The sequence below is a fragment of the Zalophus californianus genome, chromosome 12 (genome assembly GCF_009762305.2).
Source record: "Zalophus californianus isolate mZalCal1 chromosome 12, mZalCal1.pri.v2, whole genome shotgun sequence".
Lineage (NCBI taxonomy): Eukaryota > Metazoa > Chordata > Mammalia > Carnivora > Otariidae > Zalophus > Zalophus californianus.
In genome coordinates, this window is record NC_045606.1 from 62636131 (window position 1) to 62662846 (window position 26716).

Consider the following 26716-nt stretch of genomic DNA (forward strand, 5'->3'; position numbering starts at 1 on the left):
GATAGGTTCAGGGTAGCATAAAAAAAAAAAAAAAAAAAAAAAAACACCCCAGCAGGTTTGTACACTTTGCTCTATTTCCATCAGGGAGCAGGCTCTCCCCGACACTAGGCATAGCTGCTGCACCTGTTGGATGCCCCTTTGCAGGTGCAGCCCTGGGCACACTTGGCCCAGTCCACGGGCAGCAAGTGCAGTAGCTCTTCTTAGAGGAGGAGCATTTGCACTCTTTGTATTTCCAGGAGCTGGCGCAGGTGCACGATGCACTGGTGGAGCAGAAGCAACTGGGGTGTATTTTGGTGTCCAACATAAGTGGTGAAGAGAGGCACTTGGGCTGGCTGGAGATGTGGTGGTCCACAAGGTATATTTCACTAGCTTTTATCTTACCAGTGACTTTTTCTTGGCTAGGAAGATGGAGGAAGGAAAAAGTTGAGTAAAAGGGAAACATTTTATCACATTCTATCATATATTAAAGAAACACGGCTAGCTTGGAGGGTAGAATGCAAACCTGCTTTTTTTTTAAGATTTCTTTTTTTTGAGAGAGAGAGAATGGTAGAGAGAGAGCATGAGAGGGAGGAAGGTCAGAAGGAGAAGCAGACTCCCCACTCAGCAGGGAGCCCGACGCGGGACTCGATCCTGGGACTCGATCCTGGGACTCGATCCTGGGACTCGATCCTGGGACTCCAGGATCATGACCTGAGCCGAAGGCAGTTGCTTAACCAACTGAGCCACCCAGGCTCCCACCTGCTTTTTTTTTTTTTTTAACCAAAAACCAGATTTCAAAGAATTCTCATAGTAAAGTAAGCAGGAAGCCCCCACGGGTACAAGTTCGCAATTCTCTGCAGCACAGTGGAAACATGTGAGAGACCCTGTATTATTTCTAAGAATTTTTTTTAAGATTTTATTTATTTATTTGACAGAGAGAGACATAGCGAGAGAGGGAACACAAGTAGGGGGAGTGGGAGAGGGAGAAGCAGGCTTCCCGCTGAGCAGGGAGCCTGATGCGGGGCTCGATCCCAGGACCCTGAGACCATGACCTGAGCCAAAGGCAGATGCTTAACGACTGAGCCCCCCAGGTGCCCCTATTTCTAACAATTTTAACTGGTATTCCATTAACAGTTTAGTAACTAGTAGGATTGGAAAGAAAAGGGCAGACAATGTGCTTAATTGGAGGCTTACAGGTAGAGAAGACTGAGGGAAAAAGGGGGGACACCAAATGTAATTGCTAATCTGTGGCAAACCTTGTTGGTGGCCAAGCCAATTGTCATCCCCCTTCTCTTCCTTGCCAACAACACTCTGATTTTGTTCAGGAGTCTAAGGTAGCTGTCTGCTTCGGAGGATGCTGGTTGGAGAGTAGAGATCCCCTTCCATCCTCTCTGGAGGTGAATCTTGGTTAGTCTTAAGGCAATCATAGTAATCCTATTCCTTTTCCATTGATTGGTTTAGCGATGGACACATGATACAATTTTAGTCAATGAGACATGACGGGAGGTCTCATCTGAGGAGAGCTTTATAGAAAGCTCCACGATCTTAATAAATGATACTTTCTCCTTCAGGATGGCTCTCCTGCATGTGGTACCTGGATCTGGGGCAGCCGTGAGGGGGCAACAGCGAAATCTGAGGATGACTGGGGAGAGGAGACACTTGAACTCTTGAGGATGTTCTAGAGACACTTGATCAACCCAGTCCTGGAGCTGCTTCCCATCCAGCCTTCCTATTCTGAGAGATAGTATATTCCTTTTTGTGTTAAAAGATTTTGTGTTGGGTCTTCTATTAATCATAGATAAATGCGATTCCTCACATTTACATAGTATTTTGCAGATTTCTATCCCTCGTATATTGCTTCAGTTGACCTTCACAGAAATTCCCCGGAGGTAGGCAAGGCATTTTACAGATGAGAACACTGATGAGTGTTGGAGAGTACGGGGACGGGTGACCCTACAACCAAGGTGGTCTGATTTCTCGTCTAGGGTTTTTCATCAGAGCACATGGTAATTCCAGGAGCGTTGTCAAATAGGGCAAGTGGGATAATTTGTTAGAAACTCCTGGGGAGGGGCGCCTGGGTGGCTCAGATGGTTAAGCGTCTGCCTTCGGCTCAGGTCATGATCCCAGGGTCCTGGGATCGAGTCCCACATCGGGCTCCCTGCTCAGCGGGGGGCCTGCTTCTCCCTCTCCCTCTGCTTCTCCCTCTCCCTCTGCTTCTCCCCCTGCTCATGTTCTCTCTCTCTGTATCTCTGTGTCTCGAATGAATAAATAAATCTTAAAAAAAAAAGAGAGAGAGAGAGAAAAAAGAAACTCCTGGGGAGGGAAGGAAAGAGGGCGCTGCGCGAAGCAAATGTCTCCCGCTTTACGTTTGCCTCAGGCTAGCTCCGATGGACTTTCCAGGGCTGTTTTCCTTAATGCTGGCCTTTTCTTTATCCCTACTCAGTGTGTGCCAAGCTAAAATTAACAACTTACTTAGCTTAGCCTCCAGGGTTTACTGCTCTTGGAGGATCTGATTCATGGGACTTCCTTTATTTCAGGCTCAATGAAAAGTGGAATTCTTTCTTTACTGCCCAGCTTGTTTGATTTTCCTGATAACATTTCAACTTCCTGTATAGAGGGGATAGGGCAGAACCTAGTTTTCTGACTTTCATCTAGATCTACCCTTTCTCAGATTTCCCTTCTCCTCCTCCTCCATGCTGCTTCACACCTCCATTGGCCTCACACCTTTTGGATGTTTCTCTTATTCTGTCCTTTTCTTTATTGTGTCACATTTCTTGCTTGCTGGCTATTTTCTCATTGATTCTCATCTTCTACTTTTCCCTTCTTACTTTCTCTTTCACCACCAGCCCCCACCCCAAGCCCTACATTTTTTTTTTTTTTTAAGATTTTATTTGGCAGAGAGAGAGACAGCGAGAGAGGGAACACCAACAGGGGAAGCAGGAGAGGGAGAAGCAGGCCTCCCGCAGAGCGGGGAGCCTGATGCGGGGCTCGATCCCAGCACCCCAGGATCATGACCTGAGCCGAAGGCAAACGCTTAACGACTGAGCCACCAGGCACCTTTTTTTTTTTTTTAAGATTTTACCCAAGCCCTACTTTTTAAACCCAATACCCTCCCTTTCTTTCTCCTCCCTGTCTCATGCCCACTCACCTCTTCCCCCTCATCTTTATCTTTCTGAGCTTTTAGTCTACTTGATGACTCTTCTTGACTACAGATTCAGTTTTTAGACTTGGAAAGTCCTTACAAAGTCAGCCCCCAAAACTCAATGGAAATCACTTTTAAAAAAGATTTCTTATTTACTCATTTGAGAAAGAGAGGGAGAGAGAGAGCAAGAACATGAACAGGGGGGAGTGTCAGAAGGAGAGAGAAAAGCAGACTCCCGGCTGAGCAGGGAGCCCCACAGGGGACTTGATCCCAGGACTCCGGATCATGACCTAAGCTGAAGGCAGATACTTAACGAACTGAATCACCCAGGCACCCCGGAAATTATTTTTAAAATTTCAGCTTGGGGGTGTTTGGCTGGCTCAGTCAGAGAAGCATGTGACTCTTGATCTCAAGCCCCATATTGGGTGTAGAGATTACTTAAATAAATAAAGCTTTAAAAAAAAAATAAAGTTTCACGGGTGCCTGAGTGGCTCAGTCGGTTAAGCATCCACTCTTGGTTTTGGCTCAGGTCATAATCTCAGGGTCTTAGGGCTGAGCCCTGCATTAGGCTCCATGCTTGGCAGGGAGTCCGCTTGAGGATTCTCCCTCTCCCTCTTCCTTTGCCCCTTTCCCGCCCCTTTCTGTCTCTCCTTAAAAAAAAAAAAAAGTTTCAACTTGATTTTAATTAGTTTTTTTTTTTTTTTTAGAATGCGGAGAGGGTGTGCACGCAAGGGGGGAGGGGCAGAGAGGGGGGAGAGAACCTCAAGCAGACTCCACACTCAGCTCAGCAAAAGCCAGACACAGGGCTCAATCTCACGACCCAAGATCATGACCTGAGCCAAAATCAAGAATCAGACAGTTAAGCAACTGAGCCACTCAGGGTCCCCTTAATTAGTTCTTAGGATAATGCTGTCACTAAAGCCAAGAGGTAAATTTTCTCTTTGGTAGATTGCTACAGAAATCCAAAGCAAATAAGTCTGTTGGGATTTAGAGATGCTGAAGAGCACGCGTACTGTTTGATCAGCTAATTAACATTTTTAAAGAATGACAAGAAATCAAAGCACTAGGAAACCCTAAAAGGCAAAATGGAAGTGGCAGTCACTACTCAGCCTCTCTTCCGACATGTCTTCCTTGCTGTCCTAGAGTGTTTTCTCTCTTGCAGTATCATAGGATTTTAGAATTGGTGGAAGTCTTAGAAATCAACCGCTTCATTTTACAGAAGACACTGAAGCCCAGACAGGTGGCGTGTGTCATCCACAGTCACAGTAAGGGGGTGGAAGATTTCTGACTGGAACCAGGTTGACTTGTTTGTTTCTGTGTAAAACTGGATCGTTTTAATAAACATGTGACACAGTCATTAAAAACCATAAAGGAACACTGAAAAATACAAAGAAGGAAGCAAATCATTACCCCAAATTCAACCGCCTATAGATAGCCAGTGCTAATAAGATGAATTATTTTAATAGGTTTTCTATTTCCATAGAATTAGTTCTATTAGGAACAACGGGCATTTATTTAGTGCTACATGTAGTTTCTCATTAGATCCTGGGATCTAATGAAATCTAAAATTATAATTACCATGTTTTATCTTCATCTTACAAAGCACAGACTGTTTATTAATTTGCAGAAGGTCACCTACCTAGGAACTAATCCACATAATGGTGTATTATTCCCTTAATAAATCGTTGAATTCAATTTGCTCACATTTTATTATTTTTGTAGTTATATTTATAAATTAGATTGGTGCCCAGTTTTTATCTCTCTCCCTGTGTTTGCCAGGCTTTGGTATCAGGATAGTTTGCTTCCAAAAGACGCTGAGAAACCCTGGGTGATTTGCTTTCATTAGTTCAAAATTTTAATAAATAAGAACAACCAATTCCAAGCTAAGAATTCATTTAAGTACTCTAAAGAATTTCTTGGGGCTTTGGGGTCTTTATTGTGAAGTCCTACCTAGCTTAGTCACGTGTGTGGGACCATGTGAGATGTTTGTTATTAAGTACCAGCTCACAGTCCATCCACGAATGGCTTGGGGAACAGTCACAGTAACTTAAAACCTTCTCTGGACAGCTATCGGGGGAGTTTCAAAATACACGCCTCTCCCTTTTCTCTTTTAAGTATTATCCTAAAAACAACAACAACAACAACAACAAAAACCCAGAACCGAAGAATGGTTTCAGTCTTTTTCATGTAGAATCCATTCTTGTAATTAAGTTTAAAAAAAAACATAATAATCTAAGTTTCCCTCCCTTCTCAAAGCAGCCAGAAGTAATTGGATCCGCGGCCACGTAGGAGCCTCTGGTGGCGCTAAATCTGGAAAGTCTCCAGGGACAGGCGGGGACCCGCGAGTCGGCCCGGGCAGTAAACGCTTTTCTCTTCCAACTTTGGGCCGAAGCCCCGTCCAGAGGAGTTCACGATTTCTCCCTCGGGGACAGGTTCCCTCTGAAGTTGCCAGCCCTCTTCCCCGGGCGGGCCAGCTCTCAGGGCAGGGCAGGGCAGGGCCGGGCGGCGCGGGGCGCGGCAGGCCGGCCCTGGCGCGCGGCGGCGGCTCCTCCCCTCGCTCGGATGTGGCCGGGGGGCGGGGGGTGGGAGAGGGGGCGGTGGCTGCCGCCCAGGGAGGGCCGGGACTCTTTTCCACGTTTGCAAACGCCGCGGCGCGCCCAGCTCCGACCCGCGCTGCCCGAGCTCCGCACGCCCTCGCCGGCTCCGCGTCGCGCCCCGCGCCCGCCCCTCGCTGCTCTCCTCGTCGCCCCCCCCCCCCCCCCCGATGGCGTTCAGGGCCCGGGGCTGGCGGTCCCCGCCGCCGCCACCGCTGCTGCTGCTGCTGCTCTGGGTGACGGGGCAGGCGGCGCCCGTGGCGGGCCTGGGCCTCGACACGGAGCTGCAGATCGAGCGGCGCTTCGTGCCCGACGAGTGCCCGCGCACCGTGCGCAGCGGCGACTTCGTGCGCTACCACTACGTGGGGACGTTCCCCGACGGCCAGAAGTTCGACTCCAGGTACCACGCCTCGGACGCCCAGCCGGGCCTCCCAGGCAGCAGCGCCCGCTCTCCCGCTTCCCTCTCTCCGGACAGGCCTTTCCCTCCGGACGGACCTCCCCCAGCTCCGCCCAGCGAACCCCGCGCCCCTCCCTCTCCCTCCTCCTACCCAAAAGCTCAGCGACCCTAAATCTCTCCGCCGTGGGGTGAGCCTACCGGTCGGTTCCTAACGCTCCCGTGGTCCGCCCGCCCGGGACTGGAGTCTTGGTTAGGACCTGGCACAGAGGGGTTGGAACAAATCCCGTCCTTCCTGTCCTCCCAGCGCATTCACACGACGCGAAATCTGTGTAAAATGGCCACTCTGCCAATAGACCTCCACCCCAAGAGTAAATGTTTATGTCTGTCTGCTACCTCCCTTTACTGGCCCTTGGACAGGCCCCTTGAGTCAGATGATGCCTTTCGCAGTAGATGATGATGATGATGATGATGGTGATGATGAGCTGATGATAGCAGCCGTTAACATTTATAGAGGTATTACAATGTGCCAGGGTAGTTCTAAGTGCTTTCCCTACAATGAACTCATTCATTTCTTACAACGGATCTCTTAGGTAGGTACCATTATTTTGCCAGTAAGGTTACTTGAGGCCACCGAGGCTAAGAAACTTGTTTAAGTGGGGTCCGACTGAAAACCCTGACAGTCCAAGGCTTGGGTCTGTGCTTAAGGTACTGCAGCCCTTCCTTTTCGGCCACTGGGTGTGGGGTAGTCCAGAGCAGGTCACTCAGCTTTGCTCTGGGGCCCTGGACCATGCCCAGGATTCCCTCCCTCATCTCCGCCCGGAGGTCACAATACCTGTCCCTAGCTTCTCTCCAGTTGAGCTTTAGGGTTAAGAGACCTCTTCCTCCAGCTACAGTCTGCTCTCCTCCCCAAGGCTTTGTTACAAACCCAGGTCTCTCAGTGAATCAGCAGACTAGGCAAAGAGCATCTGCCCGAGGCTGTGCAGGCTCATTCCAGAAGTTATCTTTTAAAAAAATACTTGTAGACTCTCTTGCCTTTTTTGAAATTTCAGACAATGAATATACAAAAGCTGTTTAGCATGCAAAGTGGTACATAGGCAAGTGCTTAGAAATGGTCGTTTTCTGTTGTTTCAGTTGCTTCTTTTTATTTTTAACAGCTTTACTGAGATATAATTCACATACCATACAATTCACCCATTTAAGGCATACAGTTTGGTGGTTTTAGTATATTCATAGATTTATGCAACCATCACAGCTATCTAATTCTAGAACATTCTCATCACTCCAAAAAAGAAAGGCTGAACCCATTAGCAGGCACTCCCCTCCTCTCCAGCCCTAGGCAACCACTAATCTACTTTCTGTCTCTATGTGTAATCATATAATGTGTGGTAAATCGTATCTGGCTTCTTTCAGTTAGCATAATATTTTCAGGGTTCATCCATGTTGTAGCATGGACCAGTACCCCATTCCTTTTTAATGGATGTATAATATTCCACAGTGTGGCTGTACTGTATTTTGTTTATCCAGTCATCAGTTGATGGCAATTTGTATTGCTTATACTTTTTGGCCAATGAACATTTGTGTACAGGGTTTTGTGTGGATATGTGCTTTTCTTTCTTTTGGATATATACCCAGGAGTGGAATTGCTGGGTCCTTTGGTAACTGTGTTTAACTTTTTGAGGAACTGCCAAATTGTTTTCCAACGTGGCTTCACCATTTTATACTCCCACCAGCAATGTATGAGTGGTTCTAATTCTCCACATTCTTCCCACTGAAATTTTCTTCTTTATTCTAGCTATCCTGGTGGGTATGAAGTGGTATCTCATTGTGGTTTTGGTTCATGTTTCCCTAATGACTAATGATGCCGAGCATCTTTTTATGCGTTTATTGGCCATTTGTGTATCTTCTTTTGTTTGCTTCCTTAGTTAGAAAATAAGGAACAATTTCCTGCTTGTGCTGGTGGTAATTAATAATTCCCACTAGAACAAGTTGTCTGATACTTTCTACCCTCTAGGCATGGCAGCCGCTGTGAGGCAGTGTGGGAAAACAGAAGACATTAGAGGCACTACCATCCAATCAGCAAACGTGTGTGTAGTGTCTGCCCCTGAAGACAGTGTCCTTCCCTGTCCCTACACCTTATAGTCTGGGCAATTACGTAGTGTGAAATGTACAGAAAGAATAATTGCATACACTTTTGTCTCACATGCAGAGTTCACACGGTTCTTACCATATACCTATCAGCGTATGAATTCATTTAATCTCAAATAAATTAATTAACGTCACAAGACAATGAAGTAGGTACCTCGACAACAGATGAAGAAACAGAGGCTCAGAAAGTTCCAAGTAACTTGCTCAAGGGCCTTGGCTACTAAGTCTTCGAGTGAGATTTTGAACTTAAGCAGCGTAGGGCCAGAGTCTATAGTCTGTGGTCCATAGTCTGTGCATATATATAATGAAAGAAAGGCAAGAAGCTGTGGAAACACACAGAAAGCTCAACTGTATGTTGCGTGGGGTCAGAGAGAGAGAAAGAGAGAGAGAGCGAGCGGTCGGGATGGAGTTCCAGGATTGCAGGGATAAGACCTGAAGATGATTAAAATTGACCAGGGCTGGGGCACCTGGGTGGTGCAAGCGGTTAAGCGGCTGACTCTTGGTTTCTGCTCAAGTCCTGATCTCAGTCAGGGTCATGAGATGGGGCCCCACAGCGCTCAGCGTGGAGGCCGCCTGAGATTCTCTCTCCTTCTCCTGCCCCTCTCACTCATGCTCTGTCTGTCTCTCTAAAATGAACACATAAATCTTAAAAAAATAAGCAAACAAACAACAACAGCAACAAAAATTGACCAGGGCTGAGCAGAGGGGTGAGGGCTGTGGAGGGTAGAAAGGACGTGGCTGGTGGAGGGCAGAGCTGATGCAGAGACCTGGCGGTGGGCACCTTGTGTCGGGGGCTGTGAAAGCTGTTCACTGCGGCCTGAGTTTGGAGCAGGGGTGGGGAGGGACGGACAGGGAAAGGCCAGGGGAAAGGAAGAGGCTGGAGAGGAAGGAAGGCTGGGCCCAACTTTGAGAGATCTTTTCTGCCCGGCTATGGAATTTGGACTCTGTCTAGGACAGTGGAAAGCATTGAAGAATTTTAATCAGGGGGTGAGGAATCAGATGTTTCTGTGGCTGCAGTGTGGACAGCGGGGTGGAAAGGGCAGGACACACAGTAGGTGTTTCACTGGAGTGAGTTTTTCTCTAGGGCCTCCCTTCCTTTGGGAATTTATGAAGCATTAAGGCACAACTTTGCTATTCCTGCCCAAAGAGCTTAGAGGAGGAGAAATCTGAGTATCTGGGGTTCTGGCTGCTATTTTGGAGGTTTTGCTCAGAAGAAAACGCCTGTACTCTGACCAGAGTCATAAGCCACAAAGGGCTTCTCTTTTCATCGAGCTTTCTTCCTGCGTCTCTGCCTGGCACTTGGGAGCAGTTAGTATCTTTTCAGCTTATGAGCATTTGCGCTTGCCAGCCCGATGGCCCTTGGCCACTGGTTTGGACGTGGTTTCATTTTATTCCGGAGCTTCCGTGGGCTTGTTCATGTGCTCCTGCGGCTACTGCTCTAGACTGAAGAAGACAGCAGCTTCCAGGCTAGAGTTTCCGGGGGGCTCCTGCTCACACTCTCCAGCTCTTGGGAGCTCCTTGTCAGCTACTCCTGATACAGCTTTTTTAGGAGTTCCATAGCCTTCCTAGCAATAAGGGTGAGGGGGACGGCCTCTTCACTTGCTCTGATTTCCTTCTGGTGACTTAAATTAAACATGTTCCTGTTATCCTTAGCAGCCAAACCTAGCATCTGGTCAGTGCCTTCACAGCCTCCAGGCTTGTGTGCGGACCCTCAAGGTCCCGATATGCAGTAAATATTTTTGTGTGCCTACCACATGCCCTCTTGGGTGGGATGCTCTACACAGTGGTGCTCAAACTGTACACGCATTACAATCACCCGGAGAGCTTGTTCTACCCAGTTCCTGAATCGGTAGGTCTGGGTGGGGCCTGAGAATTTATTTGCATTTCTAAGTTCCCAGATGATGCTTTGGCTGCCGGTCTGAGGACCACACTTTGAGAACTCTTGCTCTAAAAGAATCAAAGACATTAACAGAGGTTAGCTTAATTTTATATATTTATTCATTAAACAAATATTTGTTGAGTACCTATCAAAGACTTATTAACAGAGGTCTGCTTACTTTTATGTATTCATTCAACAAATATTTGTTGAGTACCTATCAAAGACTTATTAACAGAGGTCTGCTTAATTTTATATATTTATTCATTCAACAAGTATTTGTTGAGTACCTACCGTTAATACCTGGTGGGTATTGAGTGAAAGGGGTGTTAAGCCTCACCCCTTCTGGAGGATGGGTTCTAAGAAGAGCTAGGGAGCTGGGCAGCACCGCAGATGGTGTCAGGGTGGACTGGAGAAGTTAAGTGGTGATGGGGCGACGGATCAGGTAATGAATGACAAGGCTCACTTAGGCAGGGAACTTTTAAAGTGTGAATCTGAAATAGCAGCTCCTCCTATGGATGCGCTTTAGCCCAGTGTGTCTCTGCCTACTTTAGGGAAAGATCCTAGCCTCCAGGCAGTACTTACTAGGGTCTCTTGAGGCCATTCACCTGCAGGGGCGCCTGGGTGGCTCAGTCTGTTAAACATCCGACTCTTGGTTTTAGCTCAGGTCATGATCTCATGGGTTGTGAGATGGAGCCCTGTGGTTGCTTGGGACTTTCCCCCCCTCTCTTCCACCTTCCCCCTGCTTGCACTTGCTCTCTCTCTCTCTCTCTCAAATAAATAAATAAAATCTTAAAGCCAGTTGTCTTTAAAAAAAAACAAAAACAAAAACAAACACCCTGTGAAGACTTAATGTCATTGCTTTTAATTTTCATTTGTGGGTCATTGCAAGCGACTGTGCATTGATATTGATTAATTAGGCTATATTTTACTGGCTGAGAACTTGTGTAGGATAAGATTTATAGAGATCTAATATTTTAACTTGTGCAGTTGCTGAAAAACAAAAATCCACAATAGCTGTGGAGTGATTTCACTTTGCTTTGCACAGTTTTTCTCTTAATGATATTTTAACGTGCCAACTGCTTGCGTTTCAGGGTGTTATCCTCTGTGGAGGCAAGAATGGATGTGTTCTTTCTTGTTTCCCTCCTCTTCACTCTTACTCCTTTGTCTCTTCTCCCTCACCTTCTCTCTCTCCCTCTCTTGCAGCGTTCTTCCTTTTTGCATCTGGTGGCCGATAGTTAGCCAGTTCATTAACGGCTTGCCTTTTCCCCCTGCCACGGCTCCTTAGCAGCTGGTAGAGGTGGGTGTTTGGGGGATATAATCTTGGGCAAAGAGTCTGGGAAGCCCAGAGTCACCTTTGAGAGCATGTGGTGTGGAGAAAGAGGTGGGAGGCAGAAAAGTCAGATTTTTCAAGTCTGCATGTGGGCTCAGTGGTGGAACTCAGCCAGGGGAAGGTGTTGAATCTTACCTGGGTCATCTCAGAGGGAGACTAACAGCTAGGAGGTAAGTTTCTGCTTTCGTGCATTTTGTGCATGTTTCAGCCCCATTCAGGGATGGCTCTGGCAGAACCGTAGTCCTCCTGTCAGGTAGGTCCCAAGCGAGCCAGTCATCTGAGTTGGCCTGAGACTAGACCAACTTTCAGGCACCCCAAACATGGTTCCCATGCCCAGTGGCTGGATCTTTATTATCTTGCTTCCCTCCTGTATGAATTCTCAAAATATGGCAGTCTCTTTATTTTTTTTATTTTTTATTTTTTTAAAGATTTTTATTTATTTATTTGATAGAGAGAGACACAGCAAGAGAGGGAACACAAGCAGGGGGAGTGGCAGGCAGAGGGAGAAGCAGACTCCCCGCTGAGCAGGGAGCCTGACGTGGTGCTCTGTCCCAGCACCCTGGGATCATGACCTGAGCTGAAGGCAGACGCTTAATGACTGAGCCACCCAGGCACCCCATATGGCAGTCTCTTTAATGTTCAAAGAAATGAATTCAGTCTAATTGATAGCATGGTGAATATAATTAATGATATTGTACTGTATACTTGAAATTTAAGCATACTTTCTTTATACTTGAAATTTACTGACAGGGTAAACCTAAAGTGTTCTCACCACAAAAAAGAAAGACAGTGGTAACTATGTGAGATATGTGAATAGCTTGATTGTAGTGATTCACACCGTATACGTATATCATCAAAACATCAGATCATACACTTTAAATAGACGCAATTTTTATTTGTCAATTATACCTCAGTAAAGATGGGGGGAAAGTATCATATTCAGCCTTTATTTGTCTAAACTCATTCTAAAATTGGCATATAGAACAAGCTGACATGTCCTCTCATAGCTGAGCAGGACTTCAGTTCTAACCTCAAGGCAGCTTTCCCTTCCTTCTGTAATTGCCATTTTTCCTTTGTTTCTGGATCTGAGATAAAAATAATCTTAGCAACAAGTAGTATAAACATATATGAATTTTTGTCAAAAGTTTTACAGTTAATTTAATTTTTAAACGTCGTATTCTATATTACTTTTGCATATATTCAGAGTTTTTAAAATCAGGTGAGTAATTCCATAAAGCTTAAAACTGTAGTTGCCAAGCTGCTAGGAGGGGAAGGGGCTGGGAGTGGGGTGTAGCTGTTATGGAGGCAGACTTGCAAGCTCCAGGCTTCCCTCTGCGCTGCCACATTCCACCCTGCACCTCTTCAGACTCAGGGTGGCACATGGCCAGGTCCCCTTGGCCAGGTCCTCTCTGCTTCCCCTAGATTCTTTTTCTTCCCTACTACATCAGATCCTACACTCTGTTCCCTTTCCATCTTCCAAATTTTGTTGCCAGCTCTTGACAGCAATGGACTCCTCTCTGTTTTCCTAAGTTGTTTTTTGTTTTGTTTTGTTTTTTCATGAAGAGGAGCATAGGAACTTGGGGGAAGGAATGGTCTTTGGGGACTCTAGGGAGGAAGTACGTTCAGTTTGACATATTTTCTTTTATTTTTATTTATCTATTTTTAATATTTATTTATTTAAGTAATCTCTACACCCAGTGTGGGGCTCGAACTCATGACCCCAAGATCAAGAGTTGCATGCTTTTCTGACTGAGCCAGCCAGGCTCCCCATGACATATGTTCTTCTAATTCTTCTCCTCCTCCTCCTCCTCCTCCTCCTCCTCCTCCTCCTCCTCCTCCTCCTCCTTCCTTTCTTCTTCTTCTTCTTTCTTCTTCTTTCTTCTTCTCCTTCCTTCTTCTTCTCCTTCCTTCTTCTTCTTCTTTTTTTTTTTTCAAGATTTTATTTATTTATTTAACTGACAGAGAGAGAGACAGCGAGAGAGGGAACACAAGCAGGGGGAGGGTCAGAGGGAGAAGCAGACTTCCTGCGGAGCAGGGAGCCCGACGCGGGGCTCGATCCCAGGACCCTGAGATCATGACCTGAGCCGAAGGCAGTCGCTTAACCAACTGAGCCACCCAGGCGCCCCTCCTCCTTCTTTTTCTTCTTTCTTCTTCTTCTCCTTCTTCTTCTTCTCCTTCCTTCTTCTTCTTCCTTCTTCTTTTTTTAAAGATTTTATTTATTTTATTTTTTTTAAATAATTTTAACAGCTATTGTCTTTTATTTTTTTATTTTTATTTGTTTTTTAAGATTTTATTTATTTATTGGACAGAGAGAGACAGCGAGAGCAGGAACACAAGCAGGGGGAGTGGGAGAGGGAGAAGCAGGCTTCCTGCTGAGCTGGGAGCCCGATGTGGGACTTGATCCCAGGACCCTGGGATCATGACCCGAGCCGAAGGGAGACGCTTAACGACTGAGCCACCCAGGCGCCCAAAGATTTTATTTATTTAAGAGAGAGAGAATGAGCAAGAGAGCACGAGTGAGGGGTGAGAGGCGCACAGTAAGGAGTCTGATGTGGAACTCCATTCCAGGATCATGGGATCGTGACCTGAGCCGAAGGCAGACGCTTAACCAACTGAGCCACCCAGGCACCCAGACATATATTCTTTTAAAAGTTCACCATCACTGCAGATTGAAATCTATGTTTAGAAATAGAGCCACAGTATTTATGCTTCAGGACTGCAGCCACGGAGGTAGTTACTCATCCTGAAGAATATGCTGCACGATCACGCGTGCTCATGGGTAGACGGTTTAATGACTTGCATATGATGGGTTTTATGTGATGTCTCCTGTCTTAGTGATCCTTGGGCCAGTGAACGGGAAGGGCATCATCAGGGGATGCTGCAGCCCCCTTTCATCACCCCCTTGGGGCAAGAGAAAGTAGAAGCAATCAAAGGGTTTACAGCAGTGGATGAACAGGGGAGAAAAACAAGCTGATGGGGAGGAAAGGGGGGTGTTGGATGTGTTAGGTGATTTCCATTTGCCTTTCTAGGTCCCCTCTCCTTCTGATCTACTTGCTTTTCACTCTACGAGGCTGTATGAACTACATGTACTTAGTATGGGTTATATCAATGACCCCCTTGTCATCTGGCTCCTGGTTGGGTTCAGCCAGTGGGGTAGCAGCTGGAGATCAGAGGGAGGAGAGTGAGGTGGAGGTACTTATTCCCTTGACTCCCTGAGTCTCCACCATTTGTGTCCCTAGACTGGAGGTCCTAGCTGAGCCTCTGTCAGCTGGCCCTGAACCTTCTCTGTCCCTGGATCCTTCAAGCCCAGGTCTGACAGTGCACTCTCTACTTGTCCCCAGAGATAACCATGTTGTTCTTGTGTTCTCTGTACCCTGCACACTCCTTTGCACACAGCCCCTTCATTAAACTTTCCTGGAGCTGCTTAGTTTGGGTGTATCATCTGTTTCTTGCAGGACCTCAACTGGGACGTCTGCAGAAGGTGTAAATCAGCCAGATACGGGGACAGGCTGTATTAAGTGCTTATTCCAGAGCTTGCAGAAATAATTTTCCTCACCAGTTCTGGGCTTGACGCTGCATATGAATTTGTGCCAGTTGTGCTGATCAGCACAGATTTACTCAGAACGACTTTATTTTTCCAGATGGTCAGTTTTAAGCAGGAGATAAGACTAGTCTTGCATTGTTAGTTTCTCACATATGTAAATTATAACTATTCTTTCAGAAAGGTGTATTTTTGTTTTTAGCACTCTGCTTAGGCAGTCAAATGAAGATATTAATACTGCAAGGCAACAACAGTTTTTATATACCACCTAGGGGGGAGGCCCTGCGCTAGGAGGTTAAAGGTGAGATAGACCTGGGTTCTAGCTTTTCCCCCACTTGGTTAACATTGTTGGCCTGTCGCCCCCAAGGTGCCTGAGTATCAGCACCTACCTTGAAGTTTTGTGTGATGATTAAATGGGAATAGCATGTGGAAAAGCTTAGTTTGCCACCGTGCCCCACACATAATAAACACTAAGTGGTAGTTATTATTAAAAACTCTTATTAAATTTGGGAACTGTATTCAGATTCCATGGATGAAAGATTTATTTATAAAGTGGTTTCCAGCCTTTATTTATAAAGGGGTGCTCCAGCCTGGAACAAACATAGCTGTTTGCATATGTTCTGTACCTGGGATGTCTTTGAAGCTTCCAGTTCTAGTTCATTATTAATATAAACCCTGCAGTTGGATGGTGGTTCAGGGCATGGCAAGTCCCCAGCCAAGTGAAATTAAAGAGCTGGCATTCCTGGGGGCGGGTGTTGGTCCCTGGAGGTGGAGGGTGGAGGTGTAAAGCTGTCTTGGGCACAAAGCTGACCATGTGTTTTTGTCCTCTGGCTTGCTGACCTGAACTTGGAGTCTTGCTTTCTTTTCCCTGATCCTGTGAAAGGAAGGCTATTAAAATAAGTTGTAAAACTAGGAGAAGGAAGAAAAAAAGGGGCAGGTCTGAGGAAGCTGCCCTGATGGGTGGTGAAGTAGACTGTGCTGCTCTTCCAAGCTGTTTATTAGGGAAAATGAGGAAGTATTTTACCAAATGAAGGGCTGCACATTGGAATGAGGTAAATTCCAACGGCTCTTTATTTTATTTTATTTTATTTTATTTTATTTTATTTTATTTTATTTTATTTTATTTTACTTTATTTATTTGAGAGAGAGCGTGGGAGGAGGGACAGAGGGAGAGGTAGGGAGAGAATCTCAGGAAGACTCCACGCTGGGCGCAGAGCCTGATGCGGTTCTCCATCCCACGACCCTGAGACCATGACCTGAGCCAGAATCAAGAGTGCAACACTTAACCGACTGAGCCACCCAGGCGCCGCCCAACAGTTCTTAATATTTTCTTTTTTTTTTTTAGTTCTTAATATTTTCTTACATGAATATTACATGTTCACTTTGAAAATTAAGAGAGAATTAAACCACCTGAAATCCCCTACTCATAGATTACCATTATTAATGTTTTTATGTATCACCTAGTGGATTTTTTCATATGCATCTATATATATAAATTCAAAATAGAATTATTTTATACTGTGGCTCTGTAATCCGCACTTCTCTATTACTATATATGTCCTTCTGTGCCAATGGATATAAATCTGGTATTTTTAAATGGCCATTGAGTGTTTTATTATATGACCTTGCCTTAAATGCAATCAGTGCCATACCTTTGAAATTTCTAAGTTATTTCCAGTGTTTCATTATTATAAACGAAGCCCTGTAGTTATTTTCTTAAACACAGTATTTGAAACTCTCTGGTTATCTCTGCTAGGTTTTTTTTTTTTTTTTTTTAATAGCCAAAATCCATGCCTTGGGCTTTTTTATATCCTCCAAAGCACCTAGCACAGTCTCCTAATAGGCAAACCCTTGTTGGATGCAGAATTTGACATTAAAAAGGATGAGAGCATGGATGTTGGCCACGGTTCCATTATTTATCTTTCAACCTAAGGCCATCACCAGCCAGCCTTTAAAATCACATATGTTTGTGATTTCAAGAACGTATCAGACTTCCCATTACCTGTAATAATTATAATAATAGTGACATAACTCTGAGGTTTTCTGAGCACTTTTCAGTTTGTAATATCATATAGATCTTGGTGTATGTGCTGCCAAAGCGAGCACAGTAATATTGTATAGATCTTGGGAAGGCTATTATTGTTATTCCCATTTTGCGGTGGAGGAAACAATTTAAGAGAGTTTAAGTATCCTTTATGCTACACCATGCTGCATCTTTAACTTATAGACTTAAGGAAAGAAAAGAACAATCAAATATATATGTTAACTGGAGTGTTAGTATCTTATGTTGTTGGTTTTAAATGCTGATCACATAGAAATGGAATAAACTTTTTTAGTGGAAGTATTGGTAGCTACTTTGCAAAATGATATATATAAGGAGGGTTGCTTATCTAACTAGATTTCTTGGCAATGTTCAAAGTAATTAAAAAATTCCAACCAACGATGTACTGTTAGTGAAGACATTTCCTGTGTCAGTAAGTCCTCTACAGGCTGTTTTTGCTTTCCAGTGACCTCACTCTGTCCATGGGTACATTTTCACTGGTTTCACTAAGGGAAGGATTAACTTATACTTTTATTTTTCTCTACCTCTTGGGTCTTCAGCTATGACAGAGACTCCACTTTCAACGTGTTTGTGGGAAAAGGACAACTGATTGCAGGCATGGACCAAGCTCTGGTTGGGATGTGTGTAAATGAGAGGCGCTTTGTGAAGATCCCCCCAAAGCTTGCCTATGGAAGTGAAGGAGTTTGTAAGTTTTTGTTCCATGTTTGTAAACACATTTGCAGAAACAACCAGAACATTTGAAGGGTATTCGTTCAGGCAGATCAGAGAATCTTCAGAAGCTTTAAATTGAGGACAGTGAGAAGCAGTGAACACACACACACACACACACACACACACACACACACACACACACAGCTAAAATTTCATCTTTGGTTCATTTCTTCTAGATATAAAAGAAGTTGTTATTAACACAGGTGAATTGAATGTCACCCTTGTTGAGAGGAAGACCATTTTTTCCTCATTTCTTTCCATTTTATTTGGAGGTAAGAGGGAGAGAACATGACCCATTTTGGAATTGTTCAGTGACTCCCTTGAACACCTGGGCAGCATCATAGGTGTTTATTCATCTGGCCTGAAAGGCAGCACAGTAAAGGCAGCAGCTTCTCAGTGTGAATTCTCTTTAATTTTTAGCTGGTGTGATCCCCCCAGATTCAGTTCTTCATTTTGATGTACTCCTGATGGACATTTGGAATTCTGAAGATCAAGTTCAGGTTCACACTTATTTCACACCTCCCACTTGCCCTCGGACCATCCAGGTGTCTGATTTTGTAAGGTACCACTACAATGGAACGTTCTTGGATGGGACACTGTTTGATTCAAGGTATGTGCCGCCATTCCAAGTAATATCGGTGAAATGCCCCTTAGTTCCTTCTGTCTCCCCTGCTTTTTATGCTCGTGGAGAAACCAGAAGAGAGACTCTTCCCGATTTCCATTAATGTCAACTCCTTCACTCATGGCTTTTGGTTAATGTGTCATGCTCTGTAAAGCCAGAATCAAAATTTTAATATATTTTACAGAAACATAAGAACAGTGTTTATCTAAATTAACTGTCTTGGGAGCTCATCATTAAGCGAAGGGCCCTATTTCCAAGTAGTTTGATGCATTTTTTGGGTCCATTTTTATAGATTTCCCATGGAAGGAAGAGGGGAAGCCTGAATGTTTATGAAGTTATGGACAAGTGCTAGGAGTAAGGTGCTAAGCTAGAGAACAGTGAACCCTTAAGGCTTTCCTGTTGTTATAGTGTATTTGGTTAGATAGAGTAGCAGGCCTAGTTTTGTGAATCACTGTGAGTTAATTACATGATTTTCATTTCTTCTAACTTTGAGGACTTCTGCTGTCTTTGGGAACAAAGATCCAAAAATGCCTGTTGTCAGGGATAGGTATAGTTTCACTATTTAGATGATAAGTGGGTACCTAAAGCCTTATTGAGGAATGAGTTGGAAACACCCTCAGTAGCATGGAACTTTCCCCCTTTCTCATTGGTTTTCAGTCATAATCGCATGAAAACATATGACACATATGTGGGCATTGGCTGGCTGATTCCTGGAATGGATAAAGGGCTGTTGGGGATGTGTGTGGGGGAAAAGCGCATCATCACCATACCTCCTTTCCTGGCCTATGGAGAAGATGGAGATGGTAAGTCTTTCTCATTCTTCAAGCTACTTTCATCTGTCCTTATTTTTTTTTTTTGAAATATTTTATTTATTTATTGTAAAATACTTTGTGTGTTTATTTAAGAGAGAGCGAGGGTGAGAGACCACAAGCAGAGGGTGCTGCAGAGGAAGTGGGAGAAGCAGACTCTCTGCTAAGCAGGAAGCCTGACTCAGGGCTCAATCCCAGGACCCTGGGATCATGACCTGAGCTGAAGGCAGACGCTTAACCCACTGAGCCACCCAGGCACCCCTAAAGATTTTTTTTTTAAGATTTTCTTTATTTATTTGAGAGAGAGAGAGACAAATAGTGACAGAGAGCATGAGCGGGGAGGAGAGGGAGAAGCAGGCTCCTCACTGAGCAGGGAGCCCGACGCGGGGCTTGATCCCAGGACCCCGGATCATGACCTGAGCCGAAGGCAGACGCCTAATGACTGAGCCACCCAGGCACCCCTAAAGATTTTTTTTTAAGTAATCTCCATACCCAGTGTGGGGCCCCACAACCCTAAGATCAGGAATCGCGTGCTCTTCTAAGCCAGCCAGTCGCCCCTCATCTGTCCTTATTTTTATTGCTGTGATGAATTCAACTTACCACATGAAACCTGCCAGACCTTTTGGTCTAGACTTGCACTGTCCAATAGAGTAGCCACTAGTGACATATGGCTCTTTATAGTTAAATTTAAAATAAACTAAAATTAAGTAAAATCTAAAATTCTATGCCTTAGCCACACTGCCACATTTCTTGTACTTAAGAGCCACATGTTGCCGAGGGCTACTATCCTGGGCAGTGCAGATACAGAGCATTTCCATCACTGTAGAAAGTTCCATTGGGCAGTGCTAGTCTAAATCATCTACCGTCTCATCACTGAATTGTGGAAACTTCCACTTATTCATGGTCATTGGCGTTCATAAGTAAAGCATCTGCCACTGCCTCATAAGCTGTAACCTTGGGCACCAGCCTCTCCCGCCTGCATTTTCCCATCTGTGAAATGAGATTTGAACTAGAAAGTCCAAAGGTTGGAGATCTCAAGGTAGAAATTTAGTATATGATGCCAGAATTGCCATCCCCCCCCCCCCCCGATTTGTACCTCCACGGTGGGTTTTACCTGTGACATTTGTTCCCTCTGGACAGATACAAAGCATCATGTTAGAAAAAAACATGAATTCGAACTAGTGTCCTTTTTGAAGGGAGAAAACAGAATATTGGCTGGTAAATGGAACTTCGCAGTTACTTATATTTTAATTTCAGGCGTTTTTAATCACACTGACAGGCTAGCACAACAAGGAGAACCTTCTGACATTTAAACAAGCAGGTATATGTAGTTAAGAATTAAAATGGAAACATGATGCATTTAAGTTTACTGACTGTGGTACCGGACTTAGAATAACCCTGACATAATGTTTTCCAAGCTATGTTTCCTGGTTCTGTATGTCTACAGAGCAGGAGGAGAGAGGAGGAAATGGGGCTCAGCCTTCTCCCCTGTCCACCTCCTCTTTTATTGCTGAGGATCTGCAGACAGTCCTTCAAAAAGCCAGGGTGGGGAGTCCTTGCTAAAAGAAAAATAAAATTTGAAAACAACTGCTGTAAATATGTCTTAATTCGCCCCTCCCCAAGACATGCTTTTATTCTGATTGATACTCTAGTGGTCTCATCCTTAGCCAGTGGAAGTTCATGTCCCTTGGCTCTTAAATCCTTCTGATGTCATCCAGATGCATACATCATACATAATAAAACTAGATGCCTGGCCTGATTTGAGGAATATAATTTATTTTAAATAAATACTTAATGCATTGAATATTTAAAATAGCTTATTTGAAATATTTATTATTTAATACTGTGCTCAGCTCTCCAGGTGTAACTGTGTTTGTTTGTTTATTTATTTAAGAGAGGATGGGGAGGGGCAGAGGGAGAGGGGGAGAGAGGGAGAGAGAATCTTTAGCAGGCTCCACACCCAGCACGAGCCCAACATGGGGCTTGATCTCACAACTCTTGAGATCATGACCTGAGCGAAAATCAAGAGTCAGACATTTAACTGACTGAGCCACCCAGGCGCCCCGGGTATAACTTTAAATAGGTGAATTGTATGGTATAGAAATTATATCATGATAAAGTTGTTATTTAAAAACCAAATATTCAATTAGTACATGATAATGCTAGAAAAATTTCAACTCTGGAGTAACTTTTAAGGCTTTCCTTTTTTCCTAAATTAAAAACTGCAGAAAAGCATAAAAGATTCATATTCTGTTACACACACACCCATACACACATTTTGGGGATTGACCACACCTTACATTCCAGAGGCTGACTCAGCAGCCACTTTCAGCAGATTTTGTTATTCCCCTGAGGGGAAGGGGAGGGGGTGGGCTCTGTCAAGGAGCCAATTGAAGGAACTCAGGCTTGATGTGCTGTGTCACTCACTTGCCCAGGCCTTCTCCTTTGCAAGGTATAACAAATTGCAGGTAAGAGTGTTGAGGTAGGTGGTTTGTCAGTTAACTTCCTTTATCTCAAAGGACTGGATTGAGTTATTTATTGCTTGATGTTGATCTTTGCTTGAGGAGCTAGTACCCAATAATCTCTTCATGTAGATGATCATTTTGCAGATATTCACGAAGTCCCCACTGTGGGAGCATCCAAAAGAAGCAGTACCATCCAGAAGTGAGATAGAAGCAATTTGAGGACTTATATTTTGCATTGTGGGTGCCATTTTTTCCCTCTTAGCTAGCTTTAATTTTATTTATATCTTGTTTTGGATGTACTTAATAAATTGAATTTTGCATTTTGCCTTTTCAAAAAAATTGGGCTGTTGGTTACAAAGAACAAGTCTGTGTAGTATTCTGTAGAACCAGGTCCAAGGTTTAGAATTTATGCCTTTAAATGTCTGATTTGCATTTGTACACAAACAGGAACCCACAGAGGCATGTATTTAGGTTTGCATGTGGGTGCATAACCACCCACATAGAGCCTTGATTTGCCAGCACAAGCATAGAAAATATGGTTGTAGTAGTCTCTCACATGTCATTAATACTGGTTTGCTCCTTTTTCTGAAGAAGTCAGGCTTCAGAACATATCCACCAGCTCATGGTTGGGCACCATGGACACAATGGTGACAGAACATAGTTGGACACCAGGGGGGACCACCCAGCATGTGAAAGAACATTTATTTCCTTGACTTGGAAACTTCAAGGAATGGGTAACACCAACACGGTGGGAGTTGAGTTGTTGTTAAAAGTACTTCCAAGGGGGCACCGGGGTAGCTCCGTCTGTTAAGCATCTGCCTTTGGCTCAGGTCATGATGCTGGGGTTCTGGGATCGAGCCCTGCATCAGGCTTCCTGCTCAGCAGGGAGCCTGCTTCTCCCTCTGCCTGCCCGCTCCCCCTGCTTGTGCTCTCTCTCTCTCTGACAAATAAACAAATAAAATCTTAAAAAAAAAAAGTACTTCCTAAATCTTGTGTCCTGATTTCATCATCTTCCTTCATTCTCCTCTAGGGAAAGACATTCCTGGACAGGCATCCCTGGTGTTTGATGTTGCATTACTGGACCTCCATAACCCCAAGGATGGCATTTCCATTGAGAATAAGGTAGTCCCAGAAAACTGTGAGCGGCGAAGTCAAAGTGGGGACTTTCTCAGGTATCATTACAATGGCACCCTTCTGGATGGCACCTTCTTTGATTCCAGGTAAGGAAACAACTGGAGCCTTCACTCATCAGAGCGTCTTATTAAATACAGTCTACCTCTGGCTGGACCATGATCTGAATACTCTGTCAATGCTGATTTGTAGTTAGTATTTTCATCTCCAACATAGCTTTGTTTTCTGACATTGAATTCCTTTAGAGGCTGTTAGAATGGTCTCCTTCTTGGGGTCTGTGGGATATAAGTCTACAGGAAAACAGGAGACTCAGCCTCCCCTCCCACTGTCCCCTACAACTGTGCTCCACTATCCAAGTATGAAGCCAGCTATGACATCCAGGATAGGAAGTGGCCAGAACTGAGGTCCAGGTGGTAGTATGAGAACAGAACAGACTTGGTGCCAGGAACCCTGGGTTCTCATCCTGGTGTGTGGTGACTTTGGACAGTGTTTGACCTTCCTGAACTTCAGTGTGTGTGTGTGTGTGTGTGTGTGTTTAATATTTTATTTATTTATTTGACAGAGAGCGAGAGAGGGAACACAAGCAGGGGGAGGGGGAGAGGGAGAAGCAGGCTTCGCGCCGAGCAGGGAGCCCCATGTGGGGCTCCATCCCAGGACCCTGGGATCATGACCTGAATCGAAGGCAGATGCTTAACCAGTGTCCCCCCCCCCATAATTGGTACCTTTCTCAGAGATGGTTAAAGAGATAAGGTATGTAAAGAGTGCTCTGTGAACTTCAAAGGCTACTGGAGGAGATGGGTTGTGTGCTTCCAGCTTCCTTCCTGATGCTGCAGAGGTGAATTACCATGCCTCTGTTGTTATTCACAGTCCTGTTTTGCTTCTGAGGCTTCGCTTGCAGTTGTACAGGTGGCTGGAGCAGGCAGCTTGCTCTGTCTTGGTCTTTCAAGTGGCATGAACTCTTTGGAAACCACCTCTTCAGCTTCCTATGGAGCAAACAGGTAGTGACAGCAATCTACCTGTCTCTCTGAAACTGTAGACTTCTGATTTCTTCTGTCATCCAAAAACAGTACAGAAGAATTTTTATATGGTATTATTTGGTCGAATAATGTATCTTTCCTATTCTTAGGGTGTCTTCTTTTACAATTTTCATTTGATTTTGGGGGAAAAAAGTAATAGTCACATGATTCAAAATTAAAACTAAGTGTGTATTAAGATATGTCCTATTACCCACCCCTGCCTACCTCACATCTCCCTCTCTCCTAGCCACTTGGAATTAACTGCTTTCATTTATGTATGTATGTAAGCTTTACACCCAATGTGGAGCCTGAACTCATGACCCTGAGATCAAGAGTTGCACACTCAGCTGACTGAGCCAGCCAGGCACCCCTAAAATTAACCACTTTTCTTAATAAGTTTCTTTTTTATTCTTCCACTGTGTGGATTTTTTTTTTTTAAGATTTTATTTATTTATTTGACAGAGAGACAGCGAGAGAGGGAACACAAGCAGGGGGAATGGGAGAGGGAGAAGCAGGCTTTCTGCTGTGCAGGGAGCCCGATGTGGGGCTCGATCCCAGGACTCTGGGATCATGACCTGAGCTGAAGGCAGACGCTTAACAACTGAGCCACCCAGGCGCCCCTGTGTGGATTTTTTTCTAATGCAGATATAAACAACTACAGATGTTATCTTATTTTCTCCCCTTTATAGTAGTATATAGTATATAGAATACTCTGCCTCTTGCTTTTTTTTTCACCTTGGGATTTTTCCATATTAGTATATAAAGAGACAGCTCAGGTCTTGATCTCAGGGTTGTGAGTTTAAGCCCCCCATTGCGCTCCATGCTGGGCATGAAGCCTACTTAATAAAAAATACATACATACCTACATACTTGTATGTCTACATATGTACATACATATATATATATACACACACACAGAGAGAGAGAGAGAGGGAGAGAGAAATTATTTATTTTTTATGTATGCATAGTGTTTCATTGGGTGAATATTCCAAATTTAACTATTCCCCTACTGATGAACATTTGAGTTGTCTTTATTCTTTTTCTGTTACAGAAAACATTCAGTGTGTGTGTGTGTTATTACTTGTTACTTGGTGAGCTCGGTTCTGTCCATTCCCTGGAATTCTATTAATTATATTAAATTAATTAATTAAAATGAAAAAAATCTAATTAAAAGACCATTTTTTTCTAGTGTACACCGGATTTCTTTCCATATTAAAGGAACCACAGGGTGCCCAAGTGGCTCAGTCGGTTGAGTGTCCGACTCTTGATTTCAGCTCAGGTCATGATCTCAGGGTCGTGAGATCAAGGCCCAGCTCAGGCTCTGTGCTCAGCGGGGAGTCTGCTTGAGATTCTCTGTTTCCTTCTCCCTCTGCCCCTCCCTCTGCCTTCTCTCTGTCTCTCTCTCTCAAATAAATAAATCTTTTTTTTTAAGATTTTATTTATTTGAAAAAAAAAGATTTTATTTATTTGATAGAGTACAAGCAGAGGGAGAGAAAGGGAAAAGTAGGTTCCCTACTGAGCAAGGAGCCCAATGTGGGACTCGATCCCAGGACACTGGGATCATGACCCAGGCCAAAGGCAGCTGCTTAACCAACTGAGCCACCCAGGCATCCCTAAATAAATAAATCTTAAAAAAAAAAAATAAATAAAGGAACCACAATTTTATTAGGTTTTAAAAAAGCTTTCCATTTTAGTGCATTGGGATCTAATCCATCCTGATAGCTATGTAATATCCTATTATATGGATTTGCCTTAATTTAGGTAATCAATCCCAACTGTTTTCTACCTTTTGTTATTGAAGTGTAGTTGACATACAGTTATATTAGCTTCAGGTGTACAACCTAGTGATTCAGCAATTCTACACGTTGCTCAGTGCTTATCATGATACATAGAGTCACCACCTGTTGTTTTCTTTTTTTTTTAAGATTTTATTTATTTATTTAATTGACAGAGAGAGAGAGAGCGTGAGAGGGAACACAAGCAGGGGGAGTGGGAGAGGGAGAAGCAGGCTTCTGGCTGAGCAGGGAGCCTGATGCGGGGCTCGATCCTAGGACCCTGGGATCATGACCTGAGCCGAAGGCAGACGCTTAACCAACTGAGCCACCCAGGTGCCCCACCACCTGTTGTTTTCTACCTTTCGACATTCTAAGTAGGGCTGCAGTAATTATTTTTGCAGCTAAATCTATGTAAGATTGTTTCCTTGGGATAGATTTCTAGAAGAATCTCTGGGTCAAAGGTTACTTGTATTTTTATAGTTTTTGATATATACAATGAAATTGTTCTCAGGGAAGGTTTTATTCCCCATCACTGTCTAAAAGTGCTCCATTCCCTCAAACTTGGTAACACTGAGAATCATTTTTAAATTATTTTTGCCAATTTATAGGAGAAAAATGGAACCTTATAGTTTTAATCTGAATTTCTTGATTGCTGTTGAGGTTGAAATTGTTTCAGATGTTTATTACTAGACCATTTGTATATCTTCTTTTGTGATTTATCTGTTGTATCTTTTGCCTGTTTTTATGTTGAAGGTATTAGTATTTGTCCTTTCCTTATCGATTTGAATATATGAAGACCTCTGTACATTAAAGATAGTAACCCATTGATGACTGTATATTATCAAAAGCATATTCTGTGTTTATTTGCATTTTTATTTTGTTTATTGTGGTTTTGGACCTATTTAAATGTAAACTTTTTATGTTGTTAAATACATTTACCTTCTCCTTTATGGTTTCCTTTATTCTTATATAAATTATTGTATATTCTGTCTTTGGGGACTTGCTAAAAATAAAAAATCTGTTCCCCTAGAGTATATAAACATTTGTTTATATTTTCCTCAAGCCCCTTTAATGGTTTTACATTTTTATCCTTTTAAAATATTCTTTATTAAAATTTC

At 43.9% G+C, this 26716-nt stretch overlaps 1 protein-coding gene and 1 pseudogene across 2 annotated transcripts in view; one reads left to right on the forward strand and one right to left on the reverse strand.

Annotated features, from left to right (window-relative positions):
• Nucleotides 1–104: 104 nt before the first annotated feature.
• On the reverse strand, nucleotides 105–6508 carry LOC113911177 (annotated as a pseudogene). The gene is made up of 2 exons (XR_003516394.2): nucleotides 6311–6508; nucleotides 105–398 (listed from the first exon to the last, which is right to left on the reverse strand). The product of XR_003516394.2 is annotated as a metallothionein-1-like (transcript).
• The window catches only part of FKBP9 (FKBP prolyl isomerase 9), a 38360-nt gene continuing 17391 nt past the window's right edge, over nucleotides 5748–26716 (forward strand). The window contains exons 1-5 of the mRNA XM_027573389.2: nucleotides 5748–6115; nucleotides 17609–17754; nucleotides 18201–18390; nucleotides 19060–19205; nucleotides 22707–22896. Coding sequence (XP_027429190.2) covers nucleotides 5886–6115; nucleotides 17609–17754; nucleotides 18201–18390; nucleotides 19060–19205; nucleotides 22707–22896 — 902 coding nt within the window. The 5' untranslated portion in view covers nucleotides 5748–5885. The remainder of the gene's footprint in view (nucleotides 6116–17608; nucleotides 17755–18200; nucleotides 18391–19059; nucleotides 19206–22706; nucleotides 22897–26716) is intronic.